This window comes from Muntiacus reevesi, chromosome 2 (genome assembly GCF_963930625.1).
Source record: "Muntiacus reevesi chromosome 2, mMunRee1.1, whole genome shotgun sequence".
Classification (NCBI taxonomy): domain Eukaryota; kingdom Metazoa; phylum Chordata; class Mammalia; order Artiodactyla; family Cervidae; genus Muntiacus; species Muntiacus reevesi.
The window spans coordinates 83,837,138-83,853,686 of NC_089250.1; the positions used below are offsets into that span (position 1 = coordinate 83,837,138).

Sequence of the window (16,549 nt, forward strand, 5' to 3'; positions counted from 1 at the left end):
CTATCGGGGTCTTCTGTGTTTCCATGTGAATTGTGAAATTTTTTGTTCTAGTTCAATGAAAAATGCCATTGGTAATTTGATAGGGATTGCACTGAATCTGTACAGTGCATTTGGTAGTATAGTCATTTTCACAGTATTTATTTTTCCTACACAGGAACATGGAATATCTCTCCATCTGTTTATGTCATTTATGATTTCTTTCATCAGTGTCTTATAATTTTCTGTGTACAGTTCTTTTGTCTCCTTACATAAGTTTATTCCTAGATATTCAACTCTTTTTGTTGCAATGTTGAATGGGATTGACTCCTTAATTGTTCCTTCTGATTTTTCAGTGTTAGTATATAGATTTCTTTTCTGATCTAGATTTCTTTCATTTTTCTTCTCTGATTGCTGTAGCTAGGACTTCCAGACCTATGTTTTATAATAGTGGTGAAAGTGGACACTCTTGTCTTGTTCCTATCTTACAGGGAATGCTTTCAGTTTTTCACCATTGAGAATAATGCTAGATGTAGGCTTGTCATATATGGCCTTTACTATGTTGAGGTAGGTTCCTTCTATGCCCATTTTTCATCATAAATGGGTGTTTTCATTATAAATGGGTGCTGAATTTTGTCAAAGGCTTTTTTCTGTGTCTATTGAGATCATATGGTTTTTATATTTCAATTTGTTAATATGGTAATATCACACTGACTGATTTGCATATATTAAAGAATCTTTGCATCCCTGGAATAAACCCAACTTGATCATGGTGTATGAGCTTTTTGATGTGTTGCTGAATTCTGTTTGCAAAAATTTTGTTGAGGATTTTTGCATCTATGTTCATCAGTGATATTGACCTGTAGTTTTCTTTTTTTGTGGTTTCTTTGTCTGGTTTTGGTATCAGAGTGATTGTGGCCTTGTAGAACGAGTTTGGAAGTGTTACTTCCCCTGTAATTTTCTGAAAGAGTTTTAAAAGAATAAGCATTAGCTCTTCTCTACATGTTAGATAGAATTCTCCTGTGAAGCCATCTGGTCCTGGGCTTTTGTTTTTTTGGGAGATTTTTGATCACAGCTTCCATTTCAGTGCTTATAATTGGGTTGTTCATAATTTCTATTTATTCCTGGTTCAGTCCTTGAAGACTGACCATTCCTAAGAATCTATCCATTTCTCCCAGGTTATCCATTTTATTGCCATATAGTTGTTCATAATAGTCTCTTAAAATCCTTTGTATTTCTGCATTGTCTGTTACAACCTCTTTTTCATTTCTAATTTTGTTGATTTGATTTCTTCTCTCTTCTTTTCTAGATGAGTCTGGACAAGGCTTCTTCTTTGGTTCTTCTCAAAGAACCAGCTTTTAGTTTTATTAATCTTTAGTATACTTTCATTTCTTTTTCATTTATTTCTGATCTTTATGATTTCTTTCCTTCTACTAATTTTGGGGGCTTTTTTGTTCTTCTTTTTCCAGTTGTTTTAGGTGTAAACTTAGGCTGTCCATTTGACGCTTTTCTTGTTTCTTGAGGTAGGATTGTACTGCTATAAACCTCCCTCTTAGAACTGCTTTTCCAGGATCCCATGGTTTTGAGTTGTGTTTTCATTGTCATTTGTTTCTAGAAGTTTTTTGATTTCCCTTTTGATTTCTTCAGTAACATGTTGGTTATTTAGAAACATGTTGTTTGTGTTTCTTACATTTTTTTCTTATAATTGATATCTAGTCTCACTAGCGTGAGACTAGTGTCACTAGTGTCGTGGTCGGAGAAGATGCTTGATACAACTTCAATTTTTTTAAATTTACTGAGGTTTGATTTGTGACCCAAGATGTGGTTAATCCTGGAAAATGTTCTATGTGCACTTGAGAAGAAGGTGTATTCTTCTGCATTTGGATGGAATGTCCTGAAGATATCAATGAGATCCATCTCATCTAATGTATCATTTAAGACTTGTGTTTCCTTATTAATTTTCTGTTTTGATGCTCCGTCCATTGGTGTGAGTGGGGTATTAATGTCTCCTACTATTATTGTGTTACTGTCAATTTCTCCTTTTATGTCTGTTAGTATTTGCCTTATGTATTGAGGTGCTCCTATGTTGGGTACATAGATATTTACAATTGTTATGTCTTCCTCTTGGACTGATCCCTTGATCATTATGTAGTGTCCTTCCTTATCTCTTATAATCTTCTTTATTTTAAGGTCTATTTTGTCTGATAGGAGGGTTGATACTCCAGCTTTCTTTTGCTTCACATTTTCATGGAATATATTTTTCCATCCTCTCACTTTCAGTACATGTGTCTTTAGGTCTGAAGTGGGTTTCTTGTAGACAGCATATATATGGGTCTTGATTTTGTATCTATTCAGCCAGTCTGTGTCTTTTGGTTGGAACATTTAGTCCATTTACATTTGAAGTAATTATTGATATACATGTTCCTATTGCCATTTTCTTAATTGTTTGGGGTTGATTTTGTAGATCTTTTAAATTCTCTTGTGTTTCTTGACTATATAAGTCCCTTTAACATTTGTTGTAAAGCTGGTTTGGTGGTACTGAATTCTCCTAACTTTTGCTTGTCTGAAAAGCTTTTTATTCCTCCATCAATTTTGAATGAGATCCTTGCCAGGTACTGTAATTTTGACTGTAGACTTTTCCCTTTCAGTACTTTAAATACATCCTGCCATTCCCTTCTGGCCTGCAGAGTTTCTGCTGAAAGATCAGCTGTTAAGAGTATGGGGTTTCCCTTGTACGTTACTTGTTGCTTCTCCCTTGCTGCTTTTAATGTTCTTTCTTTGTGTTTAGTCTTTGTTAGTTTGATTAGCATGTCTCTTGGCGTGTTTCTCCTTGTGTTTATCCTGTATAGGACTCTTTGTGCCTCTTGGACTTGATTTGACTATTTCCTTTTCCATGTTAGGGAAATTTTCAACTATAATCTCTTCAAAAATTTCCTCATACCGTTTCTTTTTCTCTTCTTCTTCTGGGATCCCTATAATTCAAATATTGGTGCATTTGATACAGTCCCAGAAGTCTCTGAAACTGTCCTCAGTTCTTTTCATTCTTTTTACTTTATTCTGCTATTCAGAAGTTATTTCCACCATTTTATCTTCTAGCTCACTGATTCATTCTTGTGCTTCAGATATTCTGCTACTGATTCCTTACAAAGTATTTTTAATTTCAGTAATTGTGTTATTTGTCTCTGTATGTTTATTTTTTAATTATTCCAGGTATTTGTTAATTGATTCTTGCATTTTCTCCATTTTGTTTTCAAAGTTTTTGATCATTTTTACTATCATTATTCTGAATTCTTTTTCAGGGAGTTTACCTATTTCCTCTTTGTTTATTTGGACTTCTGTATTTCTAGTTTGTTTCTTAATTTGTGTAGTATTTCTCTGCCTTTTGATTATTTTAACATATTGTGTTTGAGGTCTCCTTTTCCCAGGCTTCAAGGCTGAATTCTTTCTTCCTTTTTGTTTCTGCCCTCCTAAGCCTGGTCCAGTGGTTTGTGTGAGCCACTTAGGGTGAGATGGGTGCTGATATTTTGTTTGTTTTTCCACTGATGGGCAAGGCTGAGTGAGGGGGTAATCCTGTCTGCTGATGGTTGGGTTTGTGCTTTAGTTTTGTTTGTTGTTTAGATGAGGTGTCCTGCACAGGGTGCTACTGGTGGTTGGGTGATGCCAGGTCTTTTATTCAAGTGGTTTTCTTTGTGTGAGTTCTCACGATTTGATATTCCGTAGAGTCCATGGGGTCGCAAAGAGTCAGACACGACTGAGCAACTTCACTTTCACTTTTCACTTTCATGCACCAGAAAAGGAAATGGCAACCCACTCCAGTGTCCTTGCCTGGAGAATCCCAGGGATGGCAGAGCCCGGGAGGTTCCCGTCTGTGGAGTCGCACAGAGTCAGACACGACTGAAGCGACTTAGCAGCAGCAGCAGAGGATGAGATGGCTGGATGGCATCATCGACTCGATAGACATGAGTTTGAGTAAACTCCAGGAGTTGGTGATGGACAGGGAGGCCTGGCATGCTGCGATTCATGGGGTTGCAAAGATTGGACACGACTGAGAGACTGAACTGAACTGACTGAGGGCTACTTCTCTGGTAGTCTAGGGTCTTAGAGTCAGGGCTCCCACTCCAAAGGCTCAGGCCTTGATCTCGAGTTTTGCGTGGTTCTGTATGTTCTTCTCCTCTGGTCAGGTACTCCTGTCTGCTCTCAGCTGGTGTTCTGCATGCACTTCTGTGTTTGAAGGTGTATTCCTGATGGATCCATGGGAGAGATGTGCTCTACATCCAACTACTCCTTCGTCATCTTATTCTAACACTGTGCTATTTATGAACACAAATATTCTTATTCATAGGTGTATCCTAAGTATATCAGTGGCAGAGCTAAATATTACATTAGCAAATCATAACTAAATGTTCTTTCCTAATCTAATGCTCTCACTTGAAAGTAGAAAATTGGCATGGTCAGAAACATGTGAGGCAGAATCAGTCATTAGGCACATTCATTAATGATTTAGAATGTGATGTTCTGACTTTTACCTTATCCATTGACCACTTGTCATGGGCATGTTCTGCATATTTGTTAATGAAGTATTCCAACTTCTCAGGAATTGTAATACTATGAGAAAAACAAAGAAAAGAGGCTTGATTTTCATAGGATTTTCAGGGAATCATTCATAATTTATTCCACAGCTTATGACTGTTTATATTTCATTCAATGCAAAACTGTTAAAAAATTGGTTTAACAAGGTATTACTTTTCCATATGGTAGAAACATTATGAGAAAAGTCAAGCAAATAAGATTCTATCTGCTCATCTTATATTTATTCATACGTTATATCTTAATATAAATTATACACAATAAAAATTTTACATAGTATGAGAAAAATAATTTAAATGTATGCAAGAAAAGGACAATAGATTGCACCAATTATTTTTAAAAATCTGAATAAAGATATAGTTAGATAATGAGCTTACAGACATACTTTACTCTCACATTGGTTCTTTGAAGTTATTCTTTTTTGATTTTAATCTCTTCTGCAACAACCATAAATGGGTAAAAGGCTGCTGAAATGTGATGTTACATTTTTGAAATGTACTAAAATTAATTATAAGTTAATTGAATACAACCAGTGATGTGTGAATGATTTTAAATAATAATGGTCTATATATAAATTCTAAATGTTACTAACATGAACTATAGGGAAAAGCATTTAATCAATCCATGCTTTATGATTGTGATAACATTTCTGCTTGAGTTCTTTCATGTTTAAATAAATATTTAATCTCTCAAACAGACATCAAGTCCATGCAATTGGTGACCAAGTCTGATGGTAAATGTAAGACTTGGTACTATCACATATATCTATTAACAAAAAACTAAGTATGTATATAATTCCATTCACTGATGAAAATAACTTATTAATGCAGTTAACTTTGAGAATAGAATTATAAGTAAAACCTGATATAATGAGGTTTACTGTTCTTTTCTCGCATGTTATTAGTTAGTAATTGAACTTTATGAGACACATGTATTTTAAAAACAATACGTAAAGATCACAGAGATGTAGACATTATTGATATCACTATGCAAACCTAATCTGTTAAGAGGTCCCCAAAGGGGTAAACTGAGGTAAATTAATATATACGCCCAGCATTTACTCATTAATTGGATTCAATTAATCAACATCAAAGCCATGACATAGTTCTGATGTTATTTGAAAATTCTGGATTACATTGTATGTTAGCAAACCACAAACTTACCCACGAAGGAATGTGAACATGTGACATTTTGGTTTACTTACTTTAGAAGAGATACAAAGGATCAATCAATCACATAAGCCAAATACTGGGGGGTAGAGTCTTTTCTCACAGGACTGTCATCAAATACCAAACATGCAAATTTAAGGCATTATCAAACTAACAGCATACCACTTGGGTCAAAATTTTGATCTGGTTATGGAAGCTAAACCAGCTAGGGGGACACAAGAGGCCTGAAAGTTGAACACCCAAGCGAATTCAAATGCTGTGGATGATAACTACCAAGTGACTACCTTGCTAATACTGATCTTGCTGAGTGACTACAGAATGGATAAGAGAATGTGGCATGAAGAGCAGCCTCTTTGCAAGTGGAAAACCATGATTCTACTTAAAGATAGTAACAAAAACAAAAGTGCTGAGACCCCAAACACCTAACATGCCCAAAGATCTACAGAACAATTTACACAACCAGGTCCATGGAAGAACTTTCATAACGTTAGGTAACATTGTATCTGTAGTTGAGACTGTCACACTGCACCCTCACTGCACAGCTAAATTTTCCAGAGATATTCTCATCTGACATTCCCTTCACTCTCATGCTGTGCTTTATAAGGCTGAACACTGACTACTAACCCCAGGCCTGGCTGAGATGTAGTGATGATGAAGTGATGCCCCACTGCTCATAGAAATAGCCTTGCACTGCATGCTGGAAGCATCCCAGTCAAAGACTCTACACAGAGGTTGACTGCAATTACTAATTTAACATTTAGGGGAGAACTTCAACTAAAAAGATAACTGATATCATTTCTTGATTCTCATGATTATAGATATAACCATGTGGTTACATACAGAGAATCCTGGTGATAGTAAGAGTATATCTCTTAAGAGGTACATCTTATCTATTTCTGGTATTCATGTAACCATTATTATTACTATTATCATTTCACCAAGTAAAGGGACCCCTATTAAAAGGATACCAATTCAAAGGGGGCATGGATGAGAGAAAGTTCACTTTAGTACCTTATTCAATTTCAGACTTCACACATCATTTACAATAAAAATCTGCTGCAATAGAAAGAGTCCATACTTTGAGGTATCAACAGGTTGTGGATTAAAGTTCCCTTCAGAATCCATTGATGACTGTTTTTCCATCATACTGACATAATTTGACTCCATGTAGTCTGGAGGCAAAGCTCCCGCAACTGCACTCAGGCAAGGCAGTGCCAGTTTGAAAAGTTCTTGTTCATATTTCTGGGAAGAAATGGAGGACCAAAAAAAATAAATATCCCATTACAACTTAGCAAAAGTTGTCAACATGAGCACTGCAACTGACACGATGTTGTAGGAGAAAAATGGAAATACCTTCAGCTAACTCAGTTCCCCCAAAGATTCTTTTTCTAGAAAACGCAAAATATGGCCTTAAATTCCAACAAACATAAGAGAAACTGAAGCTTTTTACTGAAGTCGTAGCATAAAAAGCATAAAATCTTTGCTTCTCTAAAAGTTTGTTTTCCAATATGTGAAGTGAGGTGAACTTGAATATTCAAAGTGTACGACATGCTTTTACAACATAAACATGATTTCAGTCGAGGACTACATTAGTTACAGATTATTACAGCTAGTTACAGATTATTGCTGTGCCATGCTATAAAGACTATATATGAAAAATACCTAAAGAATAATACCCAGAGAGTAAGAAATTTTAATTTTATACATTGCATTTCAAGGTATAAAAAAAATTCTGAACAGAGAAAGAACTTTTACAGGAAAAATGCATAACCAAAACTTCCAGGGAAAAGTATATTAGTTACATAGTTAAACTGTATTTACAGATTTTTTTAAAAATCAAAAATAATAATTATTTTTTTAAAGTTATCTCACTTTGAGTGCTAACTTTTACAGTTGCAAATTCTTCTAAAAATACGTTCTACATATTGTTTTAAAAGGAATCTCAGTTTCCCAAACACAATTCAACAAGAAAAAGCATTCAGATGTAGCTACCACATGTTATCACAGATAAACTTCCTTTATTATGTAGCAAACTTCTGTTATACTATTCCAGTCATCTGATAATGCCTGTCTGGGAATTCAAACTGATTTTGATTAATGATTTAAGCATAAGCATAGCAAGCATGTTCTAATTTTCACTGAAATACTATGCTTCAGTTTCCTGCAAAGTGTACAAAACTATTCACTGCAAATTTGGCAACTATTAGAGGATGTCACGCACATAAAGCAAGAGTGAGTGCAGACACTTAAATCACCATAGCAGCAGAGTGTGAAAAATCAATAAGGCTACTGGAATATTATAATTTTAAGAGCTCTAATATTTAACATTTTTACATTTGACAAGATTTCTTCAGGCTTTATAAGATTGGGGAGGTGACTGATGAGGGAGGGTTTGAGTCCAAATAAATCCAAATATACCAGAATATACCAGATATTCAAATATATACCAAATATATATACCAGATATATACACCAGATATATATGTACCAGATTTATATATATATATCAGAATATGCCAGATATTCAAATATATACCAAATATATATACCATATATATATATATATATATACACACACCAGATATATATCAAATATTCAAATATATACCAAATACCAAATATATCAGATCAATCCATGTGAACAATCTGCTAAAATGCTTAGCCATTTTCAAGTCAAAAAGTGTTGTAATTACAAGAAACAGGTTACCATCATGATTATGAAAAGTCAATATAAATTGCATTCTCAACATTTGTTATAAAGAGAAAAAAACAAAATTATGTCAAGTCTTGATAAGTAAAGGTAGCATTTCACTATTCTACTAGGAACACTTTCTTATCAAGAACCTATGGTTTTTCAATTATTTTATCATACAAATAAATCCACAAAAGATTAACTTACCTTTTGAGACAGGGCATCAAAGATGCCCCAGAACAGCTTTCTTGATAAATGAAGTTCTTCTTCTGAGGCAGCTCCGAAGTTTCCCCACCCTCCAGGCAGGCAGTAATATTTCCAGCATCTTTCATAATGATTTGTCAGCAGCTAGGTAGGAAAACAATTATAAGAGCACTGAACTAAAGATACTTCAATGTTATTTTTTTTTTCCATTTCCTCCCAAAGGCATTCTAATGCCATGTAACAAGGCCAAGTGGAAGGAAACTACTCAATTCCATATGAATTCTTTTGGAAAATACTATTACCTTATATAGGATATCTCTTTAAGATTTAACACTGATTACAATTTAAAGACCAAACACCCAATTTCACAAATTATCTTGAAAAGAATTCTTTAGGAGGCTGATTGGCTATCTGTGTACTGAGATCTACTTTAGTTGCTATCACTTACTTATAATTTTATGACTTGTTATCTCCTGGAATCTATGAATTTAACCGAGTGATTGGCGTTAAGGTGACCCAGAGGATACAGCACCTAACCTGTGCATTCTAAGGGGACAGTGCCTCTGGATATGTTTGCTTCCTCTCTGCCCATCACTAATCACTATACTTCATGATTCCATTATTTAGTAACTCTTTGGATAAGGTATTTGTGATTAATACACTAAGAAATAGTCACAACTAATTGCCAAATTAATAAAATGATCTTTATAAAGCAACTATATGTTTTGGACTCTTATCTATATCTAACAAGGAAAATAAACTGATAAGAGTTACTCTTATTAAAACTAACTACATATCTTACTGTAGACATATTTTTTTCTCACTTAGTATCCTTCTCAGTTATAAAACACACAAACGCACAATTTAGGAATCTCAAATGATGAAATACTGAGATCTAATTTGCTTGGACTAACATAGAACTATCTATAATGCAAAAGAGTTTTATCACATAAAGTGATCCTGTATTTTTTTCAGGTATCTTCTAGCTCATTTGTATCAAGAAAATTCTACGTGACAAGCAGTATCCCAGGTAAAAATGGGATTTTCAGCAAGGACAGAATTTACGGAATTCATTAATTCCCCTAGGTTTATTAAACCAAAATTAATTTTCATAGAGAAAGATTGTTTTTTGTTATTAAATACAAATTAGTGTAATGGCAGCTCAAAAAACAGCAGTTCATTTTTATCTCAAACCTCTTTGTATAGCACCATTACTGTGTGGCCATGAGAAAAAAATATAATGCTTACCAGGCGGCAGAGCAGAGTGGTCACCTATAAAAAGTCCATTACAGGACAATGACCTCCATGCACCCACCATGCCACTAGACCATTTATTAGTATACACCTAACATCTTAATCCTCAGTGTGGATTGGGATATTCAACAACAAAAAAATATTCGAAGTCAATAAGATAGAATGAGACTTGATCATTTCCTGTGCAGAATAATAAAGCTGGGAAGCAAATATGTCAGGCAATTTTCTATACTCTATGGTAAACCGTAACTGCATATACTAAGGATTATTTTGAACCTTATGAGATGATATTTGGAAACTGTCATTTGATTAACAGACTTAGCAAATGCTGTTTTTAAAGTCTATTCTTAATGCCTTGAGGTTGTTAATACTTTAGGCCAGGCCTATTACCATGTTTTCCATAGTATATAAGAATATATTGGCTTAAGAATATATTGACTCATCTTTATCTTATGGCCTGTTTTCTTTCCACTGATTTCTATTTCCACTGACATACAGCAAACCAATCTTAGAATTTCTCTGGCCTTTTATTACTTGTTTATTTAGGTTTATGTACACACAAATACAACTTACACGTCCATTTCAATAACTGGAAGAAAATTTCCAGCATTCAATATTAAACATGATGAATTTAAGAAATGTACATATTGTAATAGGAAACAAAAGTCAGAGTACCCAGTAATCAAATAACTACAAACATTTCCTGTACTTACCTTAAGAGGCATCTTTGCATGTTCATTTAATAATGGGACATCAAATACTAATCGTCTGAGTAAGTGTTGCATCATAGAAGGTCTCAATTGGCTGGTGGAACAAAGCTAATTTTAATAATGAATATCTAATAATGTTTAAACTAAGTAGATAATTCATTAAACCAGATTATACACCCCAAGAACCTACACCTACACTTCTCTTCAGATGATGTTAATTTTAGGTGTTCCTAATTCAAAGATTAACTGAGAGTTACATAATTTCATAAAAAGTTATATTTCAAACTCATCTCTAGCTCCCTGATCTGAAGACCAATCTTCATTTGCTATAGGAGATGTTCCTCTTCAGCCCCTTCTCTTCTCACCAGGCAAAGCCACAGAGCCCACTGTTCCTATTAATTTAGTAAATGCTATTCTCTCTTTTCAACGGGTGGGAAGGGGCTCAGTGACTAGATCAGAAGCAGAAAGAGGAGGCAGAGTAGGAGCAAGAGGAAGAGAAAGACTAAGAAATTTTGCCAGAGGAGAAAGGGAAAGAAAACTAACACCCTGTGACCATTTATTACTCTGGTAATCCCGAGTGCTTCACCTCATTTAATATTTTGAAAAAATCAGTGAGACAGGTTTTGATTCCATTTCACAGAACTGTATTAGGGTCGGGAAACTAAGATTATGAACTAATCTCTAACCTCTCTCAGTCCCATCTGGCTCCTACACCCATACACTCATTCCACTGTGAGTGAAAACCCTTCTTTCACCAATGTTCTGGACAGATGGCAAGCTTTCCCCTCCAAGAGCTCCTGTCCATTAGGAAGAAACCATTAACCTAGATAGGGGTCTGAGAAACTGTCAGTTGCACTTGTCGGAACTTCAGAAGAAGATACATGTTTCTGGTTTTCCTAGTAAGACCCTTGATTTCCATCATTGTCAAACATAGGCTATACTTTACTGTTTTTACTATATTACTAGATATATTTCTTTTTTACCTTTAATAAGTCTCTTTTTTTTTCTTTTCTCTTCTAGAAGAGGAGTTAAAACCGTAACACACAGTTGAAAAGTTAATCCTACACTAACACAGCCAGGGATTCCCCACACAACACCTTTACCTGCCAACATCCAGAACAGCATCATCAGTCCAACACCATATTCAATGGCTAGATACCTATAGTCTTGGAGGAACACTCCTGAATTTGATCAGGAGCAAGAGTGCTCTGGTAAGACTCATAACTCTACACAACAATGACTAACATCAATTAATTTTTTGGCCCAGAAACTGTTGCTAACATTCATAACAAACTGTCAAGGACCACGGAGTAAATTCTCTCATTTAAAGAAACAGGAAGCGGATTTCACTGTCCACTTACCCACAGATAGAGAGTAAGCACACTTCTATGGAATCCCGCTGAGCTTTGGTGAGCGAGCAGCCCTTAGAAAGCCGGTACACAGTGTGAAGTAACGAATCAATGAGAGAAGCGTGGTGCTCGGTGCCCGCAAAAAGAGGGGCGCACCTTGTTAACAAGGGCAGCACGGCTGTGCACAGGTACCGATTGAGGGCCAGGGCCATGTCTGTGGCACTCAGAGCAGCCTGGAAGGGAAGTGCAGAGGAGCCCATCATCTGCATTGGTCCGGAGGCAACTTTCAAAGGCATCATACATGTTGACATGTTATTTCACTATCCAGAAATTGACAAAAGTATGTAATATGGAAATGGATTCCTCTGTTACAGCTTTAACTGTGGTTCATATGCTTTTTTTAACCACTAAAAACAACAGATTTTTAATTGCTCATCAATAGATAAAAATGAATGAAATAATAGTTATCTCTTCAAAGAGTCACAGAAGTTCATGTTCTATAATAAAATGTTAAGGGTAGGATGGGTGAAAGATGAAGATGCTAATGATATCAAAGAATGGGAGACTCTCCCTTTACTAGCAGAGGCAAAAGGAGTTTATTCTCACAGTAAATTTCAAACACTTTATACTCATGTCATATATATACTCATCGTATTTATGCTCGATCGATTTATGTCGATCAGAATCAACGGTCAAAGGTTCATTTTCTTACCATGCTATCATCTATAATACATAGGGTTCAGAAATTCACATGAACACAACCAAAAAAAGAAAAAAGAATTCAGTTTCATTTTTATGATTCTCCTCTCACGGTTTTCACGAGGGAGCTACTGCCAACTCAAGATCTGATTTCCTCCGATATCAACAAGACATATAATTGAGAATAAAATAACGTATTATTACAACTACTAGAATAACATTTAGCATTCCAGCTTATTTTAAAAATGTTTCAAATAGTAGAACATTTACACTGATGGTGGCAGCTTCTTGACATGGGCTACTGATCTCACAAAACAGATTTTAATTTATATGTACATTAAAAAATGAACACAACAGGATGATACTGTAGTTGAAAGACTCAATAATGTTCACTAGACCTTTTTAATACTTTAATTGCTTTTACTGAGACACACAATTATTTATGTCGACTTAGAAGTTGAACAGGAACCACTGTGACCTCCCTAATTAGGGTTATATAAACTTCTTACTGTCTTCCATTGCACTGATCAGAATTCTTAGTGTACTCTTTGGGTTGTCCATTTTCTCCACTATTCAGTAAATTCCTTGAGGATATAGTCTATCTTATTTTCTGTTTACTCTCTGCTACCCTAAAAAATTGGCATTTGATAAACATGTGGGGACAATGAATGAATGAATGAATATATCTGTGAAAGAATTTCAGGTGGCAGAGACTGAAGAGTTAAAAGTTGCAGAATTCATTTGTTCAAATCATTACCGTGTCTAAGGAAGCAGCAGCGCGGAGATCTGGCAGAAAGCCAACCTCAAGAAGATGGAGGAGGAAATCCTGAACCTCAATTCCATAGACCCTGTCAAGGAACAAAACCATGGCTGCCTTGTGATCTGGACAAAACCCTGCAGACATGTCAGGCTCCACCACATTCCCATCTAAAAGAGAGAAGGTGATACACCGCTGTTAATGGCCATGCCATCCATGAAGGTTGATTACAAATGGCTACTTTCAGCCGCTCATGTTTTAAATAAAGTTATCAGTTGAATGCTTTTCTGTTCTTCTAATACATTCAAGTAAGGGCTGGGAATCAGCTGAGGAAATATGGCAGTGCACTGTAAATCCAAGGTCATTTAAATGCTATTTTAGCATCTATTTGTTAATTGTGTATGTGATTAGGACAGAGTATTATGCCAGATTATGAGAAGGAAACAAAATGACACCCATAATCCAATTATAAAACTAGGGGTAAATATCCTAAAAGCTAATATGTAAAGCAAGGTTTGCAGTCTTTTCAAAACAAGAGCAGGTCTTTAAAACATTGGTAAGACTCATGTACTCTATGTGATAATCATGGTATGTTTACATCATTTACATATATATGGCTTAAAGAATTATAAAATAATGAACAAAACTCTATGAACCAGTTTGACTTTCAAATGAAATATGTTTCATTAATCATAATAGCATTTAATAACATGTAAAACATATTTGAGAGCCATATTATTTTCTCTATCGACAGTCAACACTTGATGCCTATATAGTGGAGTGAATTTCTTAGTATAACTCCATAGATTCATAGATGGGATCACTGAAATGAAAAATTAGGGAATTACACGCCAATTTAAAATACTGGAGAAAAAACTTGTTTTCTGTTTGACCATGGGATAATTATGCCAAATTGTTGCTGAAATATACTGTAAGAGTCCACAAATTATATCACAGAATTTTTAATACATGCAAACGTTAAAAAAAAGCAGGCCCCTGAGAAAGATGATACATGATCATACCCAACCTGAAATAACAAAGTCACAACATTTTTGTTTTCATTCATACTCAATGACTGAATCTGAACATAAAAATGAACAAAAGGTGTTTTAAAGGACGATTGGATTGAAGACTAATGCCAAATTATTTCCATTCCTTATAACAAATAATATAACTAATATCTTCCTTCCTATAATTATTAATACAATAATAATAACTCTTGACATCTGTGCTGTTGTCAGGTACTGATAGGAGTGTTCCAGATACAATCTCATAAATATTCACAAGAGCAGTATGAAGGGGGCATTATTATCTTCATTCAACACAAGATAAAAATCAGTTTTCAGAAAAGTTAGCTAACTTGTCTAACTAGTCATCGGCAAACTTAGATTTAAACTAAGTAAAACTGCACTTAAAATCCGATCCAGGTAATTTAATCCCTGCATTGAATCAGAAAGCTCTAATGACACTGAATGGAGTAAGAAATGTCAGCTGCACTGGCGTTACTCTGTGCTCCCTTCATCATTCATCGCCTGAAATTACTGGCTCAGACAGCCTGTGGAAATCTGCTCCATCCAAGAGCTGCAGGAAAAGAACATCTACTTCTGAGATTAGATACCTGACCCTTACGTTCTCTAAACTCCTCCTTCTTTCATTATCATTTTGGGCTAGGGTAAGTATAATAAAAATTTTTAAGACTGGTGAAAACTGGTCCATCAAAAAATCTACAAACAATAACTGCTGGAGAGGGTGTGGAGAAAAGGGAACCCTCCTACATTACTGGTAGGAATGTATAGTGGTCTACCCATTACAGAGAACAGTGTAAAGGTTTCTTAAATAACTAAAAATAGAACTACCATATGACCCAGAAATCCCACTCCTGGGCATATAACTGGACAAAACCATAATTCAAAAATTTAACACATCTCAGTGTTTGGAGGAGCACTATTTATAATAGCCAGGGCATGCAAGCAACCTGTGTCCACTGACAGATGAAAGGATAAAGAAGATGTAGTACATATAAACAATGGAATATTAGCCATAAAAAGAATGAAATAATGCATTGGAGCAACATGGATGGACCTGGAGATTACCATACTAAGTAAAGTGAGTCAAAGACAAATGTCACTTACAAGCAGAATCTAAAAAATGATACAAACCAACTTACAGGACTTAGTAAACAAACTTAGCATTACCAAAGGGGAAAGGTGGGGGAAGGGAGAGATAAATGATGAGGTTGGGATCAATTAGTATATATACACATTAGTATATATTGGCTTCCCTGATGGTTCAGTGATAAAGAATCTGCCTGCTATGCAGGAGATGTGAGTTAGATCATTGGGTCGGGAAGATCCCTTGGAGAAGGAAACAGTAACCCGTTCCAGTATTCCTGCCTGGAGAATCTCTTGGATAGAGGCACCTGGCAGGCTACAGTCCATAGGGGTCACAAAGAATCAGGCATGACTTAGTCACTAAACAAAAACAACTCCTATATATAAAATAGATAATCAATAAGAACCTACTATAAAGCACAGGGAACTCTACTCAATGCTCTGTAATAACCTAAATGGAGAAAGAACCCTAAAAGAATATATAAATATATGTGTGTGTATAACTGAATCAATTTTCTGTACCCTTGAAACTAACAACATAGTAAAGCAACTATACTCTATATAAAATAAAAATTTTAAAAACCTCAGACTCAGGGAAACAATGTATGAAAAAGGCTTTAGCTTTATATACTAAATACAAAACAGAAATTATCACTGATAACTGGTGATGCTTAAAGAACCAACTGATTTCCCATTGAAACATAAGAATATTGATGGTTTGAGTTTTAAGGTTGATTTAAGGTGTAACACAGCAAAACAGAGACATAAAAGTTTCTCTCTGTGTTCTCCATTTGTTGCTATTTGGTCGCTAAGTCATGCCAAACTCTTTATGACCCCATAGACTGTAGCCCTCCAAGCTCCTCTGTCCATGGGATTTCCCAGGCAAGAATACCAGAGTGCGTTGCCATCCCCTTCTCCAAAGGATCTTTTTGGACCAGGAATTGAACCCATGTCTCCTGCACTGGCAGGCTGATTCTTTACCACTGAGCCACCGTGGAAGCGCAACATTCTCAACAGAGGTTAAATAAAAAAACGCAATAA

General features: G+C 35.3%; 1 protein-coding gene across 1 annotated transcript in view; it reads right to left on the minus strand.

Annotated features, from left to right (window-relative positions):
- Positions 1-16,549, minus strand: part of RYR2 (ryanodine receptor 2) — an 813,831-nt gene that overhangs the window by 203,676 nt on the left and 593,606 nt on the right. Inside the window, exons 49-54 of the mRNA XM_065922240.1 lie at positions 13,398-13,567; positions 11,954-12,174; positions 10,596-10,686; positions 8,632-8,772; positions 6,811-6,974; positions 4,503-4,581 (exon numbers count right to left, since the gene is read on the minus strand). Coding sequence (XP_065778312.1) covers positions 4,503-4,581; positions 6,811-6,974; positions 8,632-8,772; positions 10,596-10,686; positions 11,954-12,174; positions 13,398-13,567 — 866 coding nt within the window. The remainder of the gene's footprint in view (positions 1-4,502; positions 4,582-6,810; positions 6,975-8,631; positions 8,773-10,595; positions 10,687-11,953; positions 12,175-13,397; positions 13,568-16,549) is intronic.